Source organism: Rissa tridactyla, chromosome 18 (assembly GCF_028500815.1).
Source record: "Rissa tridactyla isolate bRisTri1 chromosome 18, bRisTri1.patW.cur.20221130, whole genome shotgun sequence".
Lineage (NCBI taxonomy): Eukaryota > Metazoa > Chordata > Aves > Charadriiformes > Laridae > Rissa > Rissa tridactyla.
Genome location: NC_071483.1, coordinates 2,663,180 through 2,689,459, shown reverse-complemented (window position 1 = coordinate 2,689,459; position 26,280 = coordinate 2,663,180). Strand labels below are relative to the sequence as shown.

Sequence of the window (26,280 nt, the reverse complement as noted above, 5' to 3'; positions counted from 1 at the left end):
CACCTGCGGTTTTGGAGGGCAGGTTTTGGAGCGAGCCAGTGTGCGGGGATGCCTGCGGGAGAGCCCCCGCTCGCCCCGATGGGTTGCCTGCCCGTGCCCCGCAGTCCCAGTCCTCTCCTGGGAAGAGCCGGCAGTTCGTGGCGCCGGCCGAGGACTCGGCCCTGGCAGCGGACACCTGAACTCTCCCCTCGCCCCGTGCGCTCTGCGGCTGGTTTGGCTCAGCGCAGGACGTGGGAGCTGCACAGTTGTTTCAGCTCCGGAGCTGTACCAAGCTCTCCGTGACTGCTCCGCTGGCAGCAAAACCTTTCAGCCCATCATCCACTTTGTGTTTAAGTAAACAAGAAGCCGTTATATCTTTTAAAGGGGATTCCATTTCAGCACAATGATAAACGACCAGCATACCAAGCAGAGAGAGAAAGAGGTTCTTAAAAGTCATCCTTTGAGTTGTTTATGGATCATGTTCAGACGATTCCTGAAAGCCTCCCAGCTGAAAGATCAGATCTCACTTTATTTTCTAGCCTGTGAGATAAGTATTTTGTTTGTGCCATGGCGTTGCATGTAAGCAGAACCATTTTTTCCCTTCCGCTTTTTAGCAGCAATAATCAGTAACCCTTTCACGAACCTCAGCTTGCGAATTCATAAACGACTCCTCCTTCCCTCCTGCTGCAGTATCTCAGTCCGGTTCTCAACAAGGATTAGAGAGAAGCCAGAGTGCATTAGTAAGGTTTTATTCACTCCGTTAACTGACTGGATTCCCTTCGGTCACTCATGGCAATATTAGCACAACTATTTCAAAACTCAACTGCATATAATAAATCAACACAACCTATTTTGTAGAACTTTCTAGAGGTTTTTTTTTAGAAAAACGGACAAACTTCTTTCTGTTGTAGCCTTCTCCCTTCTTTCTTCCCTTTTTATAGCAAAACGGGAAGAAAAATGGGGAGAAAGGCAAAGGAAAGTTTAAAATGCATATTAAGAAAATCCAAGATTTTTTCAGTATGGGTGATTTTAAAATTAAATGGTTTTAGAAAAATTAGGAGGAAAATATAAAAAACAAATCAAATTTCTTTTCTTTTTTTCTAATCAGCTCGAGCATTGTGCTTATTCCCACTCCCAGAGAGCTGGTTCATTTATGACTTTAGAAACATTTTGCCTTTGACCCATGTGATCTGCGCACTGAGCTCCACGGTCCAGGCCGGAGATTTCCTTAGACAGGGTGATGTCATCTCAACTCACATGCACACGAACGCTCTCTTTCCGCCCACCAAATGAAATCTGTTGTGGTGTTTTCTCCATGGCATCACTGTAAAATATGCTTCTTTAAACAAATAAATAAATAAATGGGTTTGCTGAACAAGCTTTCTTTGCTTTATTCACCAAAACTGGAGTCAAACCCCAGCTGACCAGAAATGTCTGAAAGAGGGAGCCTCTCCCCAGTAACCTGCCACCCGCAACCGTCCAGAAGCCAAAGGCAGCCGTATGGACGGTGGCATGGAAATGTTGCTGCTCCGGCTTCCGCACTATTCACGTGCCGTGCTTTGACCCGACCTAGCTGCTGAGCTGGAGAAGTAGTTGCTGGATGGACAGACAGACAGACAGGTCCTTTGTCAGAAACTCCGCTGCACAGAAAACACCGACATTGTCACTGCTGAACAAACCGGTGTTTATTCACTGGACAGACTTCTACCCAAAATCCGCAGTTTCTAGGCGGTTTGCTTAGCTTTTGGGCAGTTCATCCCACGTAATGGGGAACAAAGGGCAAGGAGTAATATATTAACAGCCTACAGTCGTGGGTTTGGAACTGTTTAATTTCTATCTCATTTGCTGAGATTTAGGAGGTAAAGCAGACAAATTTCACCAAACACAGGTTGGTTGTATTATGTTTTTATCCTCTCTGTGTAATATAAATCTGTATTTTTCATCAGCTACAGTCAAGTTAAATGTGTGCACACATACTCCTCAAATGGTAATTTACTGGCTTTTTACCCCCATGGAGATGGAGGCAGTGTATATACTTTTTAGTTCATGTTTACGTTAAAATGATTTCTCACTCAGAAGAAATCTTAGCTTTGATTAAAGGAAATAGAGTAGGGTAGTGAAACAGGTTATCCCTAATACTATTACTTGGATTACATCGTCTGAGGGGTCTTTTATAGATATTTACAGATTTTATTAAGTCAATAGTCTTCACAGAGAAAGATGTTAGGCATAACATTTAAAAAAAAAACTTTATTAAAATTACAGTCAGCATAAATAAATCACATCGATGGCTTTTATACACATGAGAATATATTATAGCCAACTGAATGCCAAACCATAGTTTAGATGGCCAGAATCGCCACGATTTTTGAAGAGCAGCAGGATCTTAGCAGACAAAGAAGAGCCAACCAGGTAGATAAGACATTGTTATTTACAGCACAAGCTAAAAAGCCTGGTTAGAACCTTGTCTGCCACCGAAACAGCCTGCAAAAGGCCACGTCAAATCCTGCGATGCGCAAGGCTAACATGCACGGTGCAGCACGTGCAGCTTTCCAGAAAAGGAGTCACTTCTCATGACTATTAAAACCAAATCACAAAAGTAAAACATTTAGATGTAAATGCTTCAGCTTCCAGATTGCTAGTAAACACTCAATTCCTGCGAGAGGGATCTGCAGCGCTGGCGGACGTTCAAGAGCGAAGCAGGAGGCTCTGCAGGCCCGCAAGAACGGCGCAGCCCGAGCGCGGCACTCGCTCCCAGGGCTCGATCCCGCTGGGCATGCGCCGCCCGCGCTCCCAAAGTCCTTTTCCATCTTTTGGCCTTTTTTGCTTGACTGCGATTTTCCCCTCCTCCCTCCAGCTTCCCTCTGTTGCTTTCCGTCGCCACTTTGGGAACTCCAGATCCAAGGCAACGATATCTGGGATCGCTTTTGGGTTTTTTTTTGCTAAGGAGCTGTCAAACCTGGAGCCTTTTGCCAAGGAGCCTCCCGCTCCTGTAAGTGATAGCCCTCAACTGAGCTGGGAAAACTACTGTGACGAGAAAGCATCTACGGTACGTTCTGGCCGGGCTTGGGATGGTTTGAAGGCTACTACGGAACCCAGTCCTTGCGCTGCAACAAGGAGAGTAAGATGGCTGATGTTGCCTTTATCCTGTTAAATAGAACAAAGTAGCTCAATACCACACCGAAAGTGCTCGGAGTACAAGTCCAGTCTTGTTCTGAAGTTTTGGAAATCTATCTTTCTTTCATTTAATTGACAAAATCTGTAGATCATACAAGGAAGACAGTCCCTGCCAAAAATCAACCATCACTAGTTTTTAATAATACAATGGGAATAACCCCTTAGAACATATGTAATTATGGCAATGAGTCATTCCGATGGCATCACACAACCACATTCACTGGGATTTTGACAAGGAAGAGGCCAGATAAAATTCAAAATGATTTCATTTCAGCAATGGCCAGGCTGGTCGTGTCAACGAAGCTGGGGCTGTTTGGCAGATCCGACAGGCCTGGCATCTATCACAACCCCCCTCTCCTGTCTGGCACGCAGCGCGGACAACATCGCGCTGCAGCCAATTTAAAAAGGGGAAAAAAAGTGAAAAATTGAAATGGGAGGATGCATCAATAGCAAATGAGAAGCTTGTGAGTCATACAGCAACATAAAATTAGTTTAGTAGAGTAAAATATCTGACTGGCATGTTATCAGATACACAAGCAAACAACCACAGCTACAGAGATACTGCGAGTTAAATACTAACTGTCAGCCCCAGCAGTGTAATTTTGGTCAGGAAAGACTTGAGAGAGAGGAGAGCGCAGCTGAAAGGATGAATTTCTTCCCGTTTGAATGCAATTCCCGTATGTTTTCAGTATAACCTTTTCTTATGACAGAAAATAGGGGATTGTAGCCCGCTCCGATTTGGGCGACAGGGCTCACCGTGAGCCAGGCTGGGAGAGTCACGCCGAGACCTCCCCGGGAAAGCTTCCAACGTGGGAATTCAGCAATTCGCTCAGACACATTACCAATAAAAGCTCTCCACGACATAACCTCATGTCTAAAGCTAGCTATTTCTATTCTTTCACAGAAAGAGACAGCATTTTTCTGGATGCACTCCAAGGTATCTTGCTAACAATAAAAAGAGTGTTTTCTTAAGGAAAAGGAAGAAAGAGTGGGGGAGAACAGAGCAAGGATTACTCAACTATTTAGTCTAAAAATTTGAAAATCAAAAGGATCTTCTGACAGATTGATATCAACTCTAATAGAAAACACACTTGTCCTGGGAAAACTCTTCTCCATGAGCCTCAAGTCTGATAGCTTAAACAATTATCTAGAATTTGGAATTAATTTTTTATGCCCACATCAATGTGTATTTTTTAAATGCCCAAGGCACAGATAATTCTATTAAGAGAAAAAACAGAAATCATAGGCTTAACCAAAACAGACTGAAAATTCAAGACCGCCATCTTACAAAACAGCTCCCAAGTCTTGACTCATTAGGACTTTGTTGTACAACAGGGACTATGCACTACCTAAACGCAAAATGCTGAAAATCATGAAAAGAACAAAATCTTTGAAGCTCTGCTATTGTTCTGGATTTACAAGAGCATGAGCAGGACTGGAAGGAAATGGAACTAGCTGTGAATACTCTGCTGCTAGTAAGTATTTAGAAGCGATGGGCCAGACCTTCATTTGAAGAAGATTCCCCAACGTGCTGAGCAGTTTGGCCCCAGCCCAATCTCTGCTATAAATTAACACCATTTCAGTGGAGCTTTGTTAATTCCCCCAAGGTGAGGATCTTTCCAATTTCTATTAAAATCTGGCAGTAACATAACGTCGGCTCAGTCTTTAGACATATAATTTGCCTAAATTTGATTTCGTTTCTGCACTGTCCATGCAATTCTTTACGTGCATACAAAACCGCCAGTGTTGTTATTTCTAATTTTAAAAAGTCATTGCCAGTAACCTAGAAAAAACAGCCCCCTGTGCCCATAAACACCCCACCGCCGCTGCCCCGCCGCTGCGAGCGCGCCAGTGCTCCCACCAGCATCCCCACACCGACAGACCAGTCTGCTGACCACATGCATTCATCTGCGAATGGAAACGCGCGCGAATGCCAAGCGCTCCCAAATGATTCTGATTATGTGTCTGCGAACAAACAACATTTCACAAACAATGAGGGCTCCTGTGCCAGCACCCTTCCTTACTCCAGCCCTCTCCTCCCTGGAAGCGGCCCGCCCGCCCCGCGGCCCGCGCTGCGCCGGGAGCCCCCGGGAAGGGCGGAGGGGCCGGGAGCGCCCCGCGGCACAAGCCGCCCCGCCGGGCCCCGCGGGCGGGTCATGGCGGACGGGCGGCCCCGCGGCGCGGCCTCGAGTTAGGGAGGCCCCGGGGAGCCCCGGGGCACGGCGGGACGGGCCGAGGGGACGGAGGACATCGGGGGGACGGGGGGGACCGGGGCCGGGCCAGCCCCACGCGTTGCCATGGCGACGTGATTGTCAGGGCAACCGGACGCGCCTGCGCAGCCGGAAGGCTGACTCATCGGAAGTGCGTCATGGCGCCGACCCTCGCGCCGGAAGTACTTGTGCCGCCGCTTCCTGCCCGGTGTGGTGCGTGTGGCGGAGCGGCCTCTCACCTCTCCCGGTCCGGTCGTGATTGCCGCCCGCCCCGTGCAGGGCGCTCCGCTCGTCGCCATGGTGAAGCCACGCTACAAGGGCCGCAGCACCATCAACCCCTCCCGCGCCAGTACCAACCCCGGTGTGTGTGGGGGCCGCAGGCCGCGTCGTACCGGGTTGTGCCGTGCCGTGCCGTACCGGGCCTGGCCTGACACTGTCTTGTCTCCGCAGATCGCGTGGGGGGCGCGGGAGGAAACAACATGCGGGACCGAGCCACCATCCGCCGTCTCAACATGTACCGGCAGAAGGAGCGGAGGTGAGCCCGGGGCCCCAGGCCGCGCCGCGGGGTTTGCCGCGGGCCAGGCCGGCGCGCGGGGCCGGGCTCCCCGGGCACGGCGGTGAGCGGGCAGTTGCGCTGCCGGGCCGCGCCCCGCGGGACACACCGGGGCCGTGCGGCGCCGGGAGCGCGTGTGCCGGTGCGGAGCGGCAGCGTGGGCGCTGCGTTCAGCCGGTGAGGGCAGGTGGGGCCGCGCTGAGGGCAGCTGCCCTTGCTCTGATGGCAGAATGCCTGTTAGTGGCGCGGAGCTTATCCTGAGCGCAGGCAGCGCAGCGACGTGTGTTGGGAATGCAGCTGGAAAACACGCTGATGTGATCCCACTGGAATGTCATGAACCCCAAAATGCCCAAATTTCTTCATTCCCCGCAACAGTGTAACTCAAAAGCTCACCTTAAAACGTCTGAAGAGCCTGACAGCCATACAGCCCCTTTGCTGGGAAACAGCCCTTCACTCCTTGGGAGTGTCTCTGGCTGTGGAGCAGCTCCCACCTTGTAAACACGCATCTCTGCCACGTTGTAGGTGCCACGGGGGTTTCTGGGAGTCTTGGTTCAGATTAGCAGTTTTGTTTTGTTTTGCCAGATTTCACTTTGTTTTGAGAGCAGACTGGGGAATGTGTATTTTAAAAATTTGCTAAATTTAAGCTAGGTCTGAAGTTGGAAATTATTTTACAATGAGTGTTGTGCACTAGCTGATGGGTAGAGCTGATTAAAAATTTCCATGTGAGCCCATAAGAGAAGAAAGCAGTGGCTACTAGGAAATGGTATGGTGCTCCTTTGGGCAGCCCAGTGAGCCATTCCTGGTTTGACATAGCCCACCTTCATCAGGAGTCTGGACAAGCTGGAGCGAGAGTGAAGGGTGTGCACTCGCTGACACCACTTCTGCTGCTCCAGAGTTTGAGTTAATGAGCCTTTGCAGGCAGCACCCTCTCTGGTAACAGTCTCAGGGGCACCAGTTCTAGATCGAGGGTGTGTCTGGATTTTGTGGGTGTACTTCTGGTCTAGTGGACAGAAGTGCTAGAGGGATGTGTGCTGCCCTTGCCTATTTACATGTGTTCTCATTTTTCACTTAGAAACAAACATGGTAAAGTGATTAAGCCTCTGCAGTATCAGTCAACAGTGGCACCGGGCACAGTTGCAAGAGTGGAACCAAATATTAAATGGTTTGGTGAGTTTTTTTCCAACTCTCAGACTGAGCAAGCTTAAAAACTGTCGGACTTTGTGTGTTTGGAGGGTGTTTACGTCAGAATTGTGGTCCCAGTGCTGTGTGGGACAGATACTGAAAATGAAGGTGAAGGACCCTCCCCGTAGGCATGGGTATTGGCGCACGCTTTGCGTATCCCTGTACTTTGGGTGTTCGCTTTCCGTGCACTCCTCTAAAGTGTGGTTATTCTGCTTCTTTTAATCATTTTCTGGGGTTTGTGAATGTGTATGTATGCTGTAGCCCGTGTATGTTAAGCGCCCTAGGGATACTTTTAAAATTTTCTTTAAATGGGAAAGAAAGGGATTGGCTTATTTATGCTAATGTGGGGTTTGTCACAAGTAAAATCCTCTATTTTTTGTCACTGGTATTTTTGATTCCAGATGGAGTATTAATAATTTATCAGTGTACTCGGGGTCTTTGAAGCGGTTCAGATGAGGAATGGTCGGGTGCAATATTTATTTTTATATGCAGGAAATACCCGTGTGATCAAGCAATCATCCCTACAGAAATTTCAAGAAGAGATGGAAACGGTCATGAAAGATCCTTACAGAGTGGTCATGAAGCAAAGAAAGTTGCCGATGTCCCTTTTCTACGATCGGATTAAACCGCACGTGAGTGTCACTCACCTGTACAGAGTGAGGGCTGGGTTATGTGCACAGAGGTGTCGTGAATGGTATTTTTCGGTGGGCGATCATGCTGTGTCTGTTCAGCCTGGTGAAATGTTGAGTTCTAGAAGCATTGGGAGAGGCAATTAGGGCAGATGACTGGGGGAAAGACGCTTTTGAGAGCCTATCACTGTGGACATCGAACGTGAAGGCAAAGAAATGGTGTATTACTTCCCTGTAGCTTGTGAGATCTGTTCTTTATTAGAAATTCTCTTTTTCCAATAGGAAACTTACCCTAAAACATCTGAGGTTAGAGTACGACTTAGGATGACTGTAGCAGCTTGTCACCTTACCTTCTAATGCTTTTAATAGCTCGTGTGGCAGAGGGGCCTTTTTAGAGGATGCTTCTCACTCCAGACATTCTTCATGCGATGAATTTGAATTCAAATATCTGCTTTTTATATTGAATCAGAAATTCTTGTGCTTGCAGCCTTCATCTCTAGTACATCAAGTTTTAGTTATTATCAGGTTTCTTTCATGACAACTGAACTATTATTTTGGACTCTAGCTAGCTGTTTTTTCATGTGGAAACTTTCCAGGTTTATGTCATAAAAATGTTACCTAAATTAAGGAAAAAGTTATAAGAAACAAAAATGTGCATTACAAAAACAAATTACTTCTTTCAGCAATGAATTGAATGCTGTTCCAAGAAAAGCTGGCATTCGTTACAGGCATTAAAATCTACAGTTTTGATTGTAATTGTCGCTGACAAAACTCTGTGAATTTGGCGAGATTTGTGCACTTGTTAGAAAAATAAGAAATGATCAAAGATAGCAGCTGAATTTTCATCATTGTAGCTTTAATTACGTTTGACATCATTTATAGTGAAAGAACTGAAGCATAGTTCTTTGGCAAGTGCAGTGTGTTTTGTTGCTTATTAAGTATCCACCCTTATGTGTCTCAAAGATTAAGCTGGAAAACTCAAACATTATTAGGAAAGTGCCCGTAACTCTTGTCACAGGTTGCAGAGTTGCGTCTTGTACACTGTATGTCACGAGAGATGGAAAAAACACTGTTTGTGGGTTTTTTACCCACCTGTTTTTCCTTAGACCTCCAGAGTTCACATTCTTGACACAGAAACATTTGAAACAACGTTTGGCCCCAAATCACAGAGGAAAAGACCAAATCTTTCTGCAAGTGATGTGCAGTCTCTGGTGGAGAATGCTGAGGCCTCGTCAGGAGCTTATGATCAGGGCAAGGACCGAGACCTGGTGACAGAAGACACTGGTGTAAGGTAAACAGAAAGGAGAAATCATCCATTGTCTGCATTTCTGAAAAGCCAGCTCTATTTTTAAAGACGTATCTAGTACCTCCGTCAGTGCTGTTACTGTATGAGAAGTAAGGAAAGTGAAATTCGCTGAATTTGGGATTTTTTTAATGCTATGTATTTAAGCAAACTGTTGCTTCCATGGGACCCTTCTGACTATTCATAATTTGTTTTCTGTTGCATGTCAGAATATCTCCAAACTCATGTTTTGGGTTAGTAGGGAACTGACCAGTGGGCAGACAGGAGTCTTTGAAAGGCTGCACGTTTGTAGGATCTTTCTGCAAATGGGTGGATTGAAGGCGGGGGACGAGGAGGGTGGCTAAATCCCAGCTGTCTGTTACTTTGGTCTCCTCTCTTCCTTTGTCTGTCAATGGCTTTAGAGAAGACAACACTGTAACCCTCTTATTGTGGTTGCTGATGTCTCTGGTAATCCACTTCCAGGGATGAAGCACAAGAGGACATATATAGGAAAGGACAGTCCAAAAGAATCTGGGGTGAGCTCTACAAGGTAAGCAACGTTTATCATTTGCAGCACGCTCACGTCTGTCTTTCAGCCTTTACGAAGTCAGGCGCTTCAGCCCAGCGTTGGAAATGCTATACAGCAGTAATCAGAAAAGTTCTGAAAACCATTTATTGCTCTGTTAGGGAAGCTTTGATACAATTGAATTCGCTGTAAAGTTTCTTAGAAACATTAAGACAGTGACTTTGTTCGTGCATAAATGTCCTGAGTTTGACATTCCTTTCCCTGCTTTCCTGTCAGCCTCTTGAACTGACTGACTTGAAACCATACATCCTTTTTCTGGTACTGATACAGCACATAAATACGAACAGAAAAAGTCAGCTGTAGAAGAGAGCAGAGATTCATTTTCAAATCTCTGCCTGACTGAGCTTGATTCTTGAGCTCTTGTCTTGCTGGAACAACCAACCTTAAAACATGTGATCTGGACTGGCAGAGCGAAGGTAGGAGCTTCTCTTTGATTTCTGGGGCTTCACCGCAAATAAACCAGCCAGATGCCCTTAAGTTTCTTTAGGCTAAAAACATCTGGCACATTGATAGTGTCGTCTTTGGAGGACTCTGACCCTCAGTTCCCCATGAGCCACCTCAACTGCTACAGGAATGGAGGCTGAGAACGAATTAGGGCCATAAGAGCAGTTTGCGTGCTCTCAGTGCCTGGTAGGTGTGAAATTGCCTAACTTTTTGCTCTGAATTTCTGAATGTAGCTTAAAACCTTTTCATTTAGATTTAAAAGCGTTGGGAATGATACAGCAAAACAGATTTCAGTAAGACGCTGCCAAAAATGCAGGAAATAGCTGTGAAACAAATTCGCTTGGCTTGAAGCAAGTCATAAAATGACAGCTCCCTGCTGTAGATGCTTAGTGAACTAACAGCAGGTTCCTGCTTGGTTGTGTGTTTCATATTGATCCAGAAAACATACTTTATATCCTGTTCCTTTATGAAATGGCAGAAATGAATTGCTGCAGAATGGATGGTGAGCATTGGTTTTTTATCTACTGAAGCGATTAATTTTCCTGTTTGGGTGCAGTGTTTTCTTTCCCAAGTGCTCCAGGCATCTTCCTTGGTGCATAAGAGCAGGTTAAAAGAAAGCTCTTCGGCTGTCCAGCCTGAATGTGGAGGGGAGTTAGGAGAAGAAAGAGTGGAGGGTTAATGGTTATTAGTCTGAGCTTCACTAGTCTGTGGGGAGCTAACAGTTGTTCATGGAGGGTACAAGGTTTCTAAACTAATGATGTTGTTTAGAAAATTACTAGTTTTCAGTTTGGAGGTATAGATGTCTTGCTTTCTGTAAAATCGTTTCCTTCTCTGTGATTTTTTTTTTTTCTTTTTTTTCAGGTGATAGATTCATCAGATGTTGTCGTTCAAGTTCTTGATGCCAGGGATCCCATGGGTACTCGCTCCCCTCACGTGGAATCTTATCTTAAAAAGGAGAAACACTGGAAACATCTCATTTTTGTCCTGAACAAATGTGATCTTGTTCCTACCTGGGCTACCGTAAGCACAGTCCTGCCTGTTACTCCATGGACCTTCTTTGTTCCTTTTGTAGCCTCTGCCTTAATTCTGTTGCCAGTCTTCATGCTGGTCTCAAAGGGCAGAATGTAACTGGGGCAATGGGAACTCTCTGCTTGCCTGCTTATAAAAGTAACAATTGCAATGTAAATCTGTCCAAGTTGGGTTGAGTTGAGCAACACTTACCAGCCACAAATTCTCTACTTCCTCTGTCTGGATTTAACAGTTCAGCTGATGTCTCCAGAGTATGTTAAATGTTAGTCCGCTTAAGATCCATATCCACCACAGCTGGTTTTCTTTATATTGTTAAACTAATTAGTTTTAGCTAGCAGTGAAGGCGTTTTTGGGAAATTGTTTGTCTCTTAGAAAAACAATACTCGATCCTTTTAGCTGTTGGGTTGGTGAAATGCTTCAAAGGTTCTTACATAGCAATTTTCATAGACAGTTGCATTTGTGACCCGAGTGAAGATGCCGTGTACTTCTGCTCATAAGCAGATCGTTTCACCACCTCCGCAGCACAGGATCCCTAACCGAGTCATGTTTTCCTCTTCAGAAGCGCTGGGTTGCCGTCCTTTCCCAGGAGTATCCAACACTTGCTTTTCATGCCAGCCTCACAAACCCTTTTGGCAAAGGTGCTTTCATACAGCTCTTAAGGCAGTTTGGAAAGGTACAGAACAATTTTGGGGATTGGTATTGTTGTTTGGGGAGTGGTGGGTTTTAGTGTGGAGTGTTGTTTTGGTAGCCTTTGGGGCTCAGTACATTTCCCTATGGACATTCTGTCGGCAAATGACTCCATCAATAAAGCTCCCTTCTCTGAAGAGAAAATGGAAAATATTCCTTCAAATACATTCAAAGTGTTTGTCAAACTGAGGAGATCCAGAAAGAGCTGGTTTGACCACCAGTCTCTGGCCTAGGTTCCTTGTAGACAGAGTATCCCTTTGACACTCCTGGGTCTCATTTGAATGTGTACAAGAGAGGAAAATATTTCACACCGGTTTATGTCCTGCATGTATCTGTATTCTCCTTTTAAGTGGCTTTATTTTAACAAGAAAGGTACTTTCTGTTACACCTCGTCAAGCCACATTTATATTCTGCCCCCAGCTACTGTTTGTATTTGCTTGGTTTCTCCACCTAAATGGTTTCTAACTAAGGCGTTCACAAGTAATTTTAGAGCAACCAGGAATGCAAGGGGTTCACATCTTCCTTTTGAAGTAGCAAATACTTTCTTCAGTGCTTGGAGTTCTTGGTGAGTTGGTTATACCCTTGTAGATCTCTTCTGGTAGAAAAGAGCTTATCTCATTTTTTGACCTGGTACTTCGGAGTCCCCTTTGCTTTCCAACATAGAGCAGTAGCTGCACAAATGTTCAGAACTGTGTTAGTAATAATTCTGTCTTTCTCTACGAGGTGCTCAAAAGATGTGTTATTTCTTAACAGTTACACTCTGACAAGAAACAGATCAGTGTGGGCTTCATTGGTTATCCGAACGTCGGCAAAAGCTCAGTCATCAATACGTTACGGTCTAAGAAAGTCTGCAATGTGGCCCCTATTGCAGGTGAAACAAAGGTAGGAGGAGATCCCTACATGAAAGACAAAAGTTAATTATGTAAGTGCATTGTCAAAGGCAGAATTCATTTAAAATTAGCTCAATGGCATTTTCCAAGTCTAGCACTTGAACTGCACAGGCTATGTGACCCTGAGTCTGGTGAGTGGCGGGTCAACAGTCATGCTCTGAAGCACGGCTACTGGAAGCGTTCCCGAGTTCCCTCTCTGCCTTTACTGTAGTGCTGCGATCTGTGCTCAGCTGCCCTGACTCAGTCTCTGTGCTCTCCTGAATCCCGATTGGGTATATTTCTGCTGTCAGGCTCTCTTAGTGCTGGTGTTCTAACTCTGTTCTTCAAGAATGTGACAGTAAACAAGAAGAGAAGGTTACAGGAATCTTCTTTGCTAGCCTGTTCGTTTTACTCCTACATATCACTAAAGTTGAGGACCATGGAAGAGGGAAATCACAGAAAATCAGAGTTTGTAGTTTCCTCACTTTGGTCCTGTGAATTAGTAGTTTGATGCAGAAGCGTAGGGATAGCACTGGCTGATAGAGAAGGAGCAAGATGTAGGATGTCTTGGCTGGCTAACAAAACTGCCCGGTTATATTCTGCTTCTATGTGTTCCCAGGGTGACCCCCGTGTATTAGAACTGTGCATTTAAAAAGCAGAAGAGAGGGCTGTGTGGAAGGAGGTAACATGGTGAACTACTGATCTCTTTCAGGTGTGGCAATACATTACCTTGATGCGGCGGATTTTTCTCATTGACTGCCCAGGTGTAGTTTATCCATCTGGAGACACAGAAACAGACATTGTGCTGAAGGGAGTGGTACGTATCTGCACTAAATGCTGGAAAATCTTTGCCGTTGTCCATACGACGGGTTCAAAGAAATGAATGCACACTGTCCAAAGGGTTGATACTCTACCATTCGTTTTCAGGTTCAAGTTGAGAAGATTAAGAGCCCTGAAGATCATATTAGTGCTGTGTTGGAAAGAGCCAAACCAGAGTACATCAGAAAGACGTACAAAATTGATAACTGGAAGGATACAGAAGACTTCCTTGAGAAACTTGCTTGTAGGACTGGAAAACTGCTAAAGGTGTGACAACTTTCTGCATTTGCAGGCTGGAAGAGCATGTGGCCAGTTACTGAACATGGGAAATGTGAACGTTTCTGTTGCTTATGGGTAATAGAAAGGTGGTACGCCCTGCAAATGTGGACATCAATTGTTACTGTGTTCTTTCAGGGTGGTGAGCCTGACTTGCAGACTGTGAGCAAGATGGTTCTCAATGACTGGCAGAGGGGCAGAATTCCATTCTTTGTGAAGCCACCGAATGCAGAAACGGGTCCCCAGGTGAGAATGTGATGTTTTTGTCTCTCTTTTTTTCTCACATACGATTCGGTTTTCCTAATGGTATTCACTGGTGCTTTTCCCAGAGCGCCATGTAACTTGGGTGGTGCATGTCTTGGGCTCTGCCCAAGTCTGGTGATTCAGGTGACGCTCACTTGAATTTGGTGAGGACTGGGTAGCAATGATGCTACAGAGATGTCTGAGCCATTTTACAATCATCTGACTACCAGAAATGTTGTAATTGTCACATTGTTAGCCTGTCATCTTGGGCTTTTTTCGAAGAGATAAAATGGAAGTTGCTCTCAGAGATGGTGGGACAGACTTTGTGGATAATATATCCATTACACTCTTTCTTGTAGCCTCCTGCGTTGGAAGTAGCTGTGACATCAAACCAAGATAATAATGAGGAGAAAGTCTCTGAGTCAGTAGCATCAAGTGTGGAGCCAGTAGAAGAGAAGAATAATACAGACACTGAAATTAAGCAACTCATGTCACATGTTCGGCAGAACTTTGGGAGGATTAATGTGGCACCTCAGTTCTCAGAAGAAGACCTGGTTCCTGTAGATGTGCCAGGCTTTGATGAAACAGACAGTGAATCCTCTGGAGAGGAGGAGCAGGAAGAAGAGAAAGAGGAAAATGAGCAACAGCAAAATTCAGTACAGGAGGAATCGCAGGTCCCTGTACCAGGTGCCAAGGAGAGCTCTAAGGCAGTTCTTAAGGCTTTGGAGGAGAAGATTGCAAAATACAAAAAATTTCTGGATAAAGCCAAAGCAAAGAGATTCTCAGCAATAAGGTATTTGAATCTGTTCAGTGACTCAAATTTATTTCACAGGAGGGAAAAGGGTTAATGTGGTTCTGCTGTAGCTTCACTCCACTCATGATTGCTTGACTGGTTCCTCTATGTTGCCACAGCTTATCTAGTTTAGCCCTAAACATTTGAGCTTTGGTTAAGCGGCAGTTTGGTTTTGAAAGATTATTCCAAGAAGTCCTGTTTACCAGCACAACTAAAAATGTTCTCACTGTTGGAAAGCCGCCTCTTAAGCTACGGATTAGAAATCTGTTGGTATTGTGGGTAGCAGTATTACCTCCTCGGATCTGTCCTTAACGTTGGGTTCTTTCTTGAGCAATACCAAGGCTAATGTCCTACCTGCATACGCCAGCTGGTCTTCATGCGTGTACAAGAGTATGCTAGCTCATGCAGCAGGCCCAGTTTTGGCAAAGCTCATCCACCAGCCTTATGAGGACTCCAATTTCAAGATTAAGTCTTACATTTTGTCCCTTTGTGCAGCGCGCAAGCCCAGTAACTCCAGAGACGAGATTACTGTAATAGGTTTATTAGGTGCAAAGGTTGTGGCTTTGCTGCTGACAGGCTACTGGGATCTACTGGGGACTGATCACCTCTCAGAGGTGGTTACATTTTGTGTTGTGACATTCTTTTATTGCTTATTTTATCTTTTGTAGAATCCCTAAGCAGCTGAGTGAAAAAGTGTTTGCAAAATCCATGCAGAAGTCTGAAGAACCCAAAGAAACTGAAGACAGAGGTAAAATAAGATTAGTAGATGTTCTTAATCTACATTTGGAAATCCCATAAGCAAGAGAAGAGAGGAGTTAGGGGGAAAAGTATTCAGTAGCTCCTGGTCACAAGTTCTTTTTCCCCTAAAGCTATTTAAATCTTTCCATAAGCTAACCTGAGGGCTGCCTGATGACCTTGCTGTAGCCGTTCTGTAGGACACCTGCCTGTATAGTGAGGTGTGTCCCTCTACCAGTGAACGTGGGTAAAGTGAAGAGAAATGTTGCATCTCCAAAAAAATGGTGCTACGGACAGATTGCAGTCGGAGCAACTTCCATTCCACATGGTGTAATATTACACAGCAGGAAGTGGAAGGATTTACGGCATTATAAAAGCGCCGAGGTACTTCAGGTTATAGGTTTTACTGTGGTGACTTCAAGAATGTGGCTTCGGTTTCCATAGAAAGAGTGATTAAAGACAAAATCATATGAGAGAACCCTATTCTGACAAGAGTCAGAAATTATTCCGGACTTGCACGGGGCTTGAAGCAATCTGCTTCTCAAGAGCAGTTTTCACAGCAATAGCGAGTGATTATCTGGTAAGGAACATGCGTGTTGTGTTGGTAGAAGCTATTAAAATACAACCAAAATAATGCTTTGCTGAAGTGGATGGGATGGTGACCCCAGCCTTAAGTTCTGCAAACAGATGGGTGTTTTGGAAGATGCCTGACTATGTGATCTCTGCTGTTTGCAGGCAGCATAGAGAAGAAAAGAAAAAGGAAACGAGAAGGTGGTGATGATGATGATGATGACGGTAAACAGCCTTGCAAGAAGCTGACATCCAAAGAAGTAAGTGTGATTTCTTGTAGTACAACAAATGAGCAGGGCAGTAGAGCTGGTGCTTTTTTATACATAGATTGCCCGTTATCACTTAAGAGCTTTGAGACTGGGCACTCGTAGGAGGAGAGAGCGCAGGGACGGTAGCTGAGGTAGGAGGAGTGTGAAGACAGGGTGACTTGCTGCTGATGTGAGATGTGACAGTAGATGTGACCCATAAAATGGTCCAGCAGATGACTACAACAGGAAGAGTGAAGGGGCGAATCCTTTGTGGGCAAGTGTTGTGCTGTCAGCATTACCTCGCGCACTGGTGCTGTTAAGGGAGCAGGGGTCTAAATGCCGGGAGATGGGAGAATTTGGAACTGGATGGGCAGTACTATCCTGTCTTCAGAGAGCTGCTGCTGCTTTCTTCTGTTCATGTTAGTCAAGTCTAAAAATAATTGTAGAATAACTTAAATACCAAGTGAAATAGTCTGTGTGTCTGAGTTTGAAAGTGATTTGTAAGCAAACTTGTACAGCAGGGGCTTTTTTGGAGCACTGCTGTGGACTGTTAGGACTGTCAGGGGGGAGCGGGAGACTGAATTCTGTTTGTGAATGTTCTGTCACATCTTATGTTAAAAGACCTCTTAGGTGACTGTGCACGTCAGGTTGCTTCTTGTATCTTCTTTACTATTTTTGTAAAGGTTAAAGGGTGTCTTCATTTGTAACATTTGAAGAGCGTTGGGTGGGTGGATTCCATATAGATGTCCATATATTCACATCAGCAATGTTTTGTTTGAAATTACTTATTTTACTTGAGGCATGTGGAATGCAAAGTGAACAACATTTGAAAGAATGCAAACAAATTCAGGCTGTGGATGCTGTGTGTTTGCTAACGTGTGTCGTGTGTATTTACAGAGAAGACGAGCTGAGAGGCAGCAGCGCTCCAAGAAAGTTGGAGTCCGGTATTATGAAACTCACAACGTGAAAAATAAGAATAAGAACAAGAAAAAAACTGGCTTGGAGGAACAAAGATCAAAGCACAAAAAATACAAACATAAGCAATAACTGCTTATTCTATTAAATTTTACATAAACCAGCTCTAGTATGCAGTGGCTTTTTTTAATATAAAACTTGTAGTTCCCATTCAAAGCCTAGTTTGACTTGTCTGTCTTGTTCCCAGGAGTAGCATCTCACTCTTTGTTTCTGCATCATCTGAAAGTTCTTTATGCAACTGGAGGTCGTGGTATTTCCACATCGCCGTCTAAGGCCAGTAAACACTGCCTTGGCAAAACATATCCTGAAGTGTTACTCAGTGGCGGTGGCGGGTTTGTTGTTTGGTTTTTTTTCTGGAAACTATCTTTGTGGAGTTTTTCATATGACTGGAGTGAATTACCTTTCCCACGTCTGCCTGCTGTGTATATCCAGCTGGTTACACAGGTACCTCAAGTCAAGATTTCATTTGCTTCCACTGAGAGGTGACCCTTGGCATGGTATCACGCCCTTCCATTTCGTTAGAAATAACCATGTTAGAGAGCTTTGGGTTTGCTCATCCTGGGTTACTTCCAACAGTTCTGACAAGGGATTTTGATGTACAATTAACAGCAAGTTGCATGTACTCAAGGAAATGCCCCTCAAACACCTGTCCGAGGATTACCTGCAATTTAATTCTCAGTGAATGTGACTTATGCAAAGTGTTTACAATAAACATATTGTTTCTGAATTTTCTACAACATTTTCAAAGTAATAATATTACAGAGATGCTTGCGTATAGAAGTGTTTATTAGTTTATTGCTTTGAAGGTCATCTAGCATATTACCAACAGGCAAGTCCCAGACAGGTTCACTGTTCAAGGAGCTGGATGCTGGGATCGCATTGAAAGAGGGTGCAGTAACTATGGTCTTGAATTTCAACTCGTCAAGAGGAAAAGAAAGAAAGAATACAATTACGCTGCCTTCAGTTGCCGGTAAGTGAAAATTCAAGATCATTTTATGAAGGCAAATCTTTGTCACTAATTGCAAACTTCTTACTGTGACAGCTCTTCTGAGCACTGCCTGGAGGACAGCAAAAAGATCTACTTATTTGGTGCAATGATGCTTTCAAGTTGGGCCTGAAAAACAAATGAGACGGTAAGTCAAATTAGATTCAACCTAAAAAATAAACCCGTGTTGCTGAAAAGTGATAAATTGTCTGTTAGATATTCAAAGCGAGGAGCTGAGGGATGCTGCAATACTTCAAGAGAAGCAGGCCAGGGTTTTTTTCCCTAGCTATTTCATTCCTTACTACATGTTTTATAAATTAGCTTTTCATTCTTGGCATACACACTTGTTGCATTCTGAGAAGAAAAGAGCTGGCTGTGGTTCCATACAATGAGACTCGTTTTGTAATGTAAAGCATTGAAGAGGAAATTAAATAAAAGCTGTTGAAACAGTGGTCTGAATTCTCTGATTTCAGGCTGGAGTACGTTAGCTAAATTAAATATTTGGCTCTCTGGCATTTGGAACACAAACTCTGACTCTGGGACAAAAGTAGCTGGGAACAGCAAGTTTTTCAGTTCCTGAGACAACCCAATTAGACGCCCAATTAGTAGCCTGATCGGAGAGCTACCCGTGCCTAGGGAGCGTGTGGGGTACGAGGCTTCCAGGACTCTGAGATTGCCTCTTCCTAGAGCTGCCAGCAAAATAAACTACCGCGGCGGTGTACGCGCAGCTGTTAGAATATTTGTACTGCAAGGAAGAAACGGATTAAGTGGAACACGTATTTGATTGAAAAGTTATTTCATTTTGTGCCCTAAAACACTTCAAGATGGTGTAAAGATGTTGGTGGTTTAGAAAGGAGAAACTGTAGGAACAGTGAAGATAAGGAAAGCAGCTCGGTGTAAATGAAACGCTTTTAGCCCAGAAACATTTAATGTTTATGGTAACATTTTTTCTTTACTCAAAAGATGTAGGGTGTTTTCCTTTCAAAACCAAAGTAATGAGCAGAAGCTTTGTCTTCACCAAAGCAGCATGCACAAAAGTACTCCCGTAATTGCAGTCCCTGCTGCCTAAGTACACAATTGTTATTATTAGGTAATACTGAACAGTAAGTGGTGTATCTTGTTATCAGGGAGTCGACTTTAATGCCCAACAGCAAAGAAACGGTCTGTCTTAATTTGTCTTCACTAGATTTTCTGTTTTGTAGCTGAGAAGGGGTGCTAACTATTACATCTTTGCAATCAAGTTATGCAGAAATAGATTCCTGAAGTATGAGTCGGGTTTGAAGGCTCTGCGTTTGGGGTTCAGCTGTGTGCCTCTGCTCCGCTCCAGCTGACTACAGCAATTCATCATTTTCTAAACAAACTCGCATCTCTCCCTGGCAGACATGCGTATGGCTGGAATTCAGATAATCTGACTTGCTGTTTGCATTGTCAGGTTCACTAGTAATGACGAATTGCTGAAGGAAGTAGAGGATGCAAAAGCACTATTTTCCCATTTCACTGAGCATTTAAAGAAAGTGGAACATTAATGCAAATGCATCATAAATGTAACACTTCTAAAACTATAAGGAGAAAGTGATTTTTACATCTTTCTAATTACAAAATGACAAGTTTTACCATTACTGTTTGGAATTGCATTTTTTTTACTCGCCTTCAGCTGTTGATTTGTTTGTTTCAGGAACTGAACCTCTTCGGTGTGTTTCTTCTCTTCTATCCGTCGCCTTTCGGTTTCACGTTTTTCAATAGCTTCACATCTAGCTTTCTCTTCACTCACTTGTTTTTCCAGCTCCCGCTTTTCCTCTTCTAGCTCTGCAATCTTGGAAGAGAGTACACATTTCTCAAGTTTTGTTTGTTAACAATCAATTTTTAGTTAAGATGGGACAAAGTTGTATGTTGTACAGCTGTTAGAGTGTTCCAGATACAATAACAGATAATTTATGAAATGGAACTAAACCGTAGGAAAACAAGGAGACAAGTATTTTGACGATCTTTACTGCCATCTACTGGAAAGAGAAATGACTGATTTCTTATAAAATTGTGTGTGTAATATCCCTGTGCTGTCATGTGCAGAAAACTACACCAAGGGGTTAACAGCCCAACTTACTCTTTTCTCCATGTCAGATTTGCCTTGCTCAGCTTGTAGTGCCTTCCGCATGCCAAAGGCAACGCTGCTCTCGTACAGCATCTGGTAAGCAGCAATTGTCATTTGGATTTCATCCCTGACTCGAAGCAGCAGCAGTCCTCGCTCCGCACAGTTAATTGTAGTTTCACGGATCAATTCGTCTTTACAGAAAGGGCACAAGAGCCTAGTTAGAGAAGGTACTGTACATTTACCTGGGAATGCTGGATACACACGGGGTCCAGAGCTTACTGTATTTTACCTATTCTCTGCACCTCAAAAGCAACATGGATAGTCATAATTTTTTTTTTGTTACATTACAGCTATAGCATCAAGTGCTAGCAAATAAAGGCAGAGTGGGGGTACAAAACCTATGGTAATAACTGTGATACTGATCCACTAAAAGCAAACACCTAAAAATTTGTGATGATTTTTTGCAGGTTTTGGGAAATCTCCAGAGGAGTTAAGATCCTCCATCCAATCTCTCGTGTTCGGAAGATGAACATCGTGTCATCAGTGTGTAGGAGTGCTTAACAGGTATATAGTGTTTTAAGTTATTTTAAGTTAACTGATGGGTTAAGTACAGCTATGAGAATTTTAAGCTTCTTTGCATCTTTTGCTATTACGTTGTAAAGGTATGCCTACACGGATGTGTCTTTTGCTTCGTAAACAACATGAGACTGTAAAACGCTCTGTATGGAGGCTGACAGCTTGGGTGGGGGATGAGGATGGGAGCCCTGTGGCTGTTGGAGGAGCCCCCCAGCCCCGGCTAGCCCCCCGGCCCTGGGAGGAGCAGGAGTCCCTGTCTGCAGGGCCAGGGGAGCCGCAGCCCCTCCGGGAGGGGGTTCCCCGTTCCCCGCTGCACTGACCGAAGCACTGCGAGTAGAGCTCCCTGCGCACGGGGCAGATGCCGGTCTCCCGCGCCTGCCGCTGCTGCAGCCGCAGGTCCAGCTGCTCCTGCAGGTGCACCACGTCCAGGCGGGTGCTGGGCGCGCTGGACACCTCCTGCACCCAGCGCCGGTTCTCCTCCTCCCACTCCCTAACGCCAAAAGCACCGGCTGTTACGGGGCGGGCCCGGCCGGCCGCTGCCCGGCGCGGCTGGCCCCGGCCCCGGCCCCGCTCACCGCGGCGGCAGGATGGTGTTCAGGATCTCCTGCGGCTGCCTGACCGAGTCGGCGGCGGGCGTCCGGGGCGGCGGCGCGACGGGCCCGCTCGGGGCGGGCGGCTGCGGCAGGGTCCCCTTCAGCGGCCGGGCCTGCGGAGAGAGCAGAGGGCGGTAGGTGCGGGCGGCGGCGGCCCGCGGGCGGCCCGGCCCGCCCGGCCCCGCTCACCCCGGGGGAGCGCTTCTCGGTGCGGCGGCTGACGAGCACGGGCGGGTTGTACCGCAGCAGCGAGTCCGGCGGCTGGATCATGGCGGCGGCGGCCGTTGTCGCCATGGCGACGGCCTCTGTGCGGCGGACGCATGCGCAGGCCAGGCGCGCCCTTCCCCTCGCGCGCCCAAGTGCTTCCGGGCGGCGCGCGCGGGCCGGAAGCGGCGCGCACTTCCGGTGGTGGCGGCGGCCGGCGGCGCCATGGAGGCGGCGGCCGAGCGGCGGCGGGAGCGGCGGCGGCGGGAGGCGGCGGTGAAGGCCGAGAAGCGCAGCCCCCGGCGCTCCGCCTCCCGCTCGGCGCGGGGCAGCCAGTCGCCGCCGGCCGAGGAGCGGCGGGGCCCGGCCGGGCCGCGCCAGGACAGCCGCGGCCGCAGCAGCAGGTAGGGCCGCCCGGCGGATGCGGGCCCGGCCGCGGCCCCGCACTTTTCCTCACCCCTCCCTTCCCTCCCCTTTCCTCTCATTGTTTTCAAGATCGCCCAAGAGGAAGAGCAAGTCCGGGCGGAGGAGCCGGTCCCCGCGCGGCAGGAGGAGCCGGAGCCCCCACCACGCCACCGTGAAGGTGAAGCAGGTAAATGGTGTTGTCGGTAACAGCGAGGCCCGGCCCTGCCCGCGGAGGCGTTAGCGGAGCCTGATGCGCTCCTGGCCGCGCAGCGGCAGCGGTTCTTGTGAGACTCGCCTGTGCGAGGTACGGAAAACGATTTCTCACCCGGTAGTTCTTCTCTCCTACTCCCCGTAGGGTGTCATGTCAGGAAAAGGAGGGTCTCGGTGTTTTAATAGCTCGTGCAGCCCACTTCGGGCTTTGCTGTAAGTGGCAGGGTGTGCACGTGTCTGTGAACCCACCCAGCCTTTGCCTCTTAAGCAGGCTGCCCCTGCAAGCTTCTTCCTGTGCCCAGAGCAGGTGACGCACCATGCCGTTTCTTGATCTTGCTTTATTCAGTGCAAATTGTGGGAATCCAGGTAGTCTGGCAAGGAAATGAGTTTCTCTCTCTTTGCATTAGGTCTATGCACAACGTATCCAAGTACATGTTTTCCATGCGTAGGACTGTGGTGTTCTTAAAAGCCGAGGTAGATTCACTGCTCTTTCATTCTAATCCTGAATGCATCACTATAAGCGATTCTTCATTACAGGAGCGAGATGATCATTGTCGTAGAGGAAACGAGGAGCGAAAGCAGAGGTACCCGTCAGACCAAGAACACAGGAGAGAGAGAAGTGGAGACAGAGATAAACACAGAGACCACTCAGACAGAAGGAAGAATGCAAACGAAAGGCCTGGAGTTCGAGGCCATGAGCGAGAGAGGGAGGTTCAGAACATCCGTGAGCAGCAAGCAGAGAGGGAGTTTTATAATGAGAGAAGACGAGAGCATCGACAAAATAACGAAGGTAGTGGTGTTGACCAGAATCCGGAACTCGGGCAATCTGATAACAAACCTAAAGAAAAAGCTGCTGTAAACAAAGAGAAACCAAGCTTTGAACTGTCTGGTGCGCTGCTAGAGGATACCAACACTTTCCGAGGTGTTGTGATTAAGTACAGTGAGCCTCCTGAAGCTCGGATTCCGAAGAAGCGATGGCGCCTCTATCCTTTCAAAAACGATGAGTTTCTCCCAGTCATGTACATTCATAGGCAGAGTGCGTATCTACTGGGCAGGCACCGCAGAATCGCAGATATTCCCATTGACCACCCCTCCTGCTCAAAGCAGCATGCTGTGTTTCAGTACCGGTAAGTATTGCCCTGCCTGCTGCTGAAACGGGGTCATTCAGGAACTTATGAAGAAAAAAAAAAAGAACCCAAACAAAAAGCCCTGGATATGCACAGTTGAGAGGTGTGAGTTTGCTGTAAGAACGTTAGAGAGAGAGAGAATTTATGTTTGACTGCCGCATATCATCCGAGCAGTAATCAAAAACATCTGTAATTCCTCTCATTTAACCACAAGCAGCCTTTTAGTAAGACAAATAACACAGCAGGGTTAAACACAGGAGTGTGTGTACATCTGAATGAGAATAAACCGGCAGGTGTAATTGGCAGTAAAAGTATTTCAAGGAGAGGTTTCATTCATTTGGTCTTTTACAATAAAGTCTGCTGATCTCCTCTGAAGCAGCAGGGCTTGCGTGCTGCTGGAGACAAAGATGCTTTCTTAAGGAACAGCCATCTGTTCTGTTGTCGGAATTACTGTGTTATATCCTCAGAAGTTTAGAAGGTGATTGCAGTCTGTCGGAGTCTGCTCGGTCTCACAGTTTCTCATTGCTCTCATCAGGCTTGTTCAGATCTCTGCAAGTACAGATAAGTATTAACTGCACTGGGGTTCGTCTGTTGGAAAACCCATCTGCTTTTGGAGTCCGCTTTCTGTCTCGCTGTTGTGATTGAAACGGTGTTTTGTGTTTTGCTAGGCTGGTGGAGTACACTCGTGCCGATGGTACCGTTGGCCGCAGGGTGAGGCCCTACATCATCGACCTGGGCTCTGGGAACGGCACTTTCCTCAATAACCAGCGGATTGAACCTCAGCGTTACTACGAACTAAAGGAAAAGGATGTACTGAAGTTTGGGTTCAGCAGCAGGGAATATGTGCTTCTCCACGAATCTTCAGATAAATCTGAGGCTAACACAAAGGACGATGATGATGAGGAGAAGGAGGAGGAAGAGTCTGACAGTTAACAGATGAGGAGGAGATTGAGAGGGGGGTTAAGGGAGAGAAGTTCTTTGCGGTTGAACACATGTTGGGATGTAAACGTTGGAGCATCACGGAACTGATGCCTCTTACTGCCTTAAAGTCCTTTTTCTGTTGCTGATCTGTTCTCGTAGTTTATTTTGGGGGACTTCACTGATTATCATCTTTGATAGTTCTTCGTATCAGGAAATACAGCTTCTTTTTTTTTTTTTTTTATGCTTTTTTCCCTCCCAACAAGCAAAAGAGCACCTGGATGTGAAAGCTCTGATGCTGGAAATATTCAACAAATGTTGAAAGACTGTCCCCTTCTAGGAAACGATGTAAAACACAGCTGGCATATTTAAAATTATTTTTGTTGACTGTTTGTCATAGCCCTTTGAAAATGCTACTTAAGCGAAATACTAGTTAGAAAGTGACCTGATGCATTTTGTAACATGTCTTGTTTGGTAGTTTGCCAAATTCCTTTGCCTGTTCGGAGTTCTAGACAGGAGAATTTACCAGGCTTGCTACTAAAAAGGCGGAAATGTTTGAAGGCCCCTCTTGTGTTTTGGGTAGTTATTTTGCCTTGTGATAACTTTCAGGGCTGGGCATTTCACTGGAATACACTACCTGAAAATTGCAAGGTAATCTGGAATAGAAGTTAAAACGCTTCCTGGGATTCGGGGGGGCGATACTGTGATTTGGAGGCCGAGGTCTCGGTCAGGGTCTACCCAGGACGCGTCGCAACCTGCGGTGCTGAAACTTACTGGATGTGGAGTGTCCAGGTCTAAAACTGAGGCCTTTATTTCTGATACCATCCCGGCCCCACAAATAACTCCTCCTTATTTTTTGTTTGTATTACGCATAAATACCTTTTATTCGGTGACATGTGTTAACCGGAGTTTGCACTATTTAAGTTTTCTTTTTATAAAAAGTTATACTGTCACTTGTTTAAAATAGTCTTCTCCCCTATAAAAGAAAACAATGCTTTAAGAAGAGAAACACCAGTTCCACTCACTGAAAGTACTTGCATCTTGCATATTTTTGGATGTCTTCTCCTAAGGGTTTGCTTTATGGTATAAGAAATGTATATTTTCCACATTGTTTACTACTTTGCCTGGATGTTTGTTCTGTGGTCACCAGCTATTCATACCTGCTGTGTATATACGTTGTGTATACAGGTGGTGCGTATTGTATACACGGGCTGGAACATTTATAGTGTAAATATGGGGCATTGATGTAGGTTTTCAAAAGGTAGGTAGAATGAGTTTTGACTAGGAGGATCTCCTTTATATATGCTCTAGGGGTTTTTAAATAAAGAATTTGTAAATTTAGCCCTAATTACTTTTAGTTGTAATATTTTTCTCCTGTCTTTTTTTTTTTTTCCTTTATGTTCTTCATATAGATGATCCTTCAGTATTCACTTTGATATTGAGGACACCAAATAAGTTTTAAAAATAAATATACACGCGGGATTGTTATCGTTGGGAGGCCGGGGAGGGCTTGTGCCCGTCTCACCTGGGTGGCCCCTTCCGTGTGATGGGTGCCCCGGCAGGGTGAACTCGCCCCTCGGGCTGCGCTTACTGAGAGAGTTCATAGAAGCTAAAAAGGGGTCGAATCGGGCAAACGTACACAGGGTTGAAGTCGCCGCTTCTGAACGTGCTGTTCCCCGGAGTCGCGGGGTCTCCGCTGTCCCCGACTCCGGGACCCCCCGCAGCGGGCCGGGGCCGGTTCCGGGACAGCGGGGACACCGTCCGCCCGCCCCGGCGGCCTTGCGGCGCGTCGAGGGGGGTGACCCCCCCCGGCGCCGGTCGGGGCGGAGCGGTGGGGCCGGGCTCGGCGCTGCCCCCGGCGGCTCCTCCCGGCAGCGCAGCCGCCGC

At 46.2% G+C, this 26,280-nt stretch overlaps 3 protein-coding genes across 6 annotated transcripts; 2 read left to right on the top strand and 1 right to left on the bottom strand.

Moving 5' to 3' along the window:
- Window positions 1–5,540: 5,540 nt before the first annotated feature.
- On the top strand, window positions 5,541–17,389 carry GNL2 (G protein nucleolar 2). Of its 2 annotated transcripts, XM_054223516.1 has the most exons (16): window positions 5,542–5,727; window positions 5,817–5,901; window positions 6,992–7,086; window positions 7,594–7,733; window positions 8,837–9,021; window positions 9,496–9,562; window positions 10,904–11,062; window positions 11,631–11,744; window positions 12,512–12,640; window positions 13,340–13,444; window positions 13,555–13,713; window positions 13,861–13,968; window positions 14,325–14,758; window positions 15,427–15,506; window positions 16,229–16,323; window positions 17,209–17,389. In XM_054223516.1, the coding sequence occupies exons 1-16, from the start codon at window positions 5,664–5,666 to the stop codon at window positions 17,356–17,358; spliced, it is 2,169 nt and encodes a 722-aa protein (XP_054079491.1). In that variant the 5' UTR covers window positions 5,542–5,663; the 3' UTR covers window positions 17,359–17,389. The 2 variants fall into 2 exon arrangements, with proteins under 2 accessions (XP_054079492.1, XP_054079491.1); XM_054223517.1 differs by lacking the exons at window positions 11,631–11,744; window positions 12,512–12,640 and having other exon boundaries at window positions 5,541–5,727.
- A 665-nt stretch (window positions 17,390–18,054) lies between these two features.
- On the bottom strand, window positions 18,055–21,859 carry DNALI1 (dynein axonemal light intermediate chain 1). 2 transcript variants are annotated; one of them, XM_054223521.1, is made up of 6 exons: window positions 21,719–21,859; window positions 21,512–21,642; window positions 21,257–21,426; window positions 20,373–20,551; window positions 19,920–20,084; window positions 18,055–18,400 (listed from the first exon to the last, which is right to left on the bottom strand). In XM_054223521.1, exons 1-6 carry the CDS (start codon window positions 21,821–21,823, stop codon window positions 18,365–18,367), a joined length of 786 nt encoding a protein of 261 aa, XP_054079496.1. In that variant the 5' UTR covers window positions 21,824–21,859; the 3' UTR covers window positions 18,055–18,364. The 2 variants fall into 2 exon arrangements, with proteins under 2 accessions (XP_054079496.1, XP_054079495.1); XM_054223520.1 differs by having other exon boundaries at window positions 20,373–20,574; window positions 21,512–21,859.
- A 99-nt stretch (window positions 21,860–21,958) lies between these two features.
- Window positions 21,959–24,542, top strand: SNIP1 (Smad nuclear interacting protein 1). 2 transcript variants are annotated; one of them, XM_054223518.1, is made up of 4 exons: window positions 21,959–22,137; window positions 22,229–22,325; window positions 22,886–23,475; window positions 24,144–24,542. In XM_054223518.1, exons 1-4 carry the CDS (start codon window positions 21,959–21,961, stop codon window positions 24,406–24,408), a joined length of 1,131 nt encoding a protein of 376 aa, XP_054079493.1. In that variant the 3' UTR covers window positions 24,409–24,542. The 2 variants fall into 2 exon arrangements, with proteins under 2 accessions (XP_054079493.1, XP_054079494.1); XM_054223519.1 differs by lacking the exon at window positions 21,959–22,137 and having other exon boundaries at window positions 22,316–22,442.
- Window positions 24,543–26,280: the final 1,738 nt, after the last annotated feature.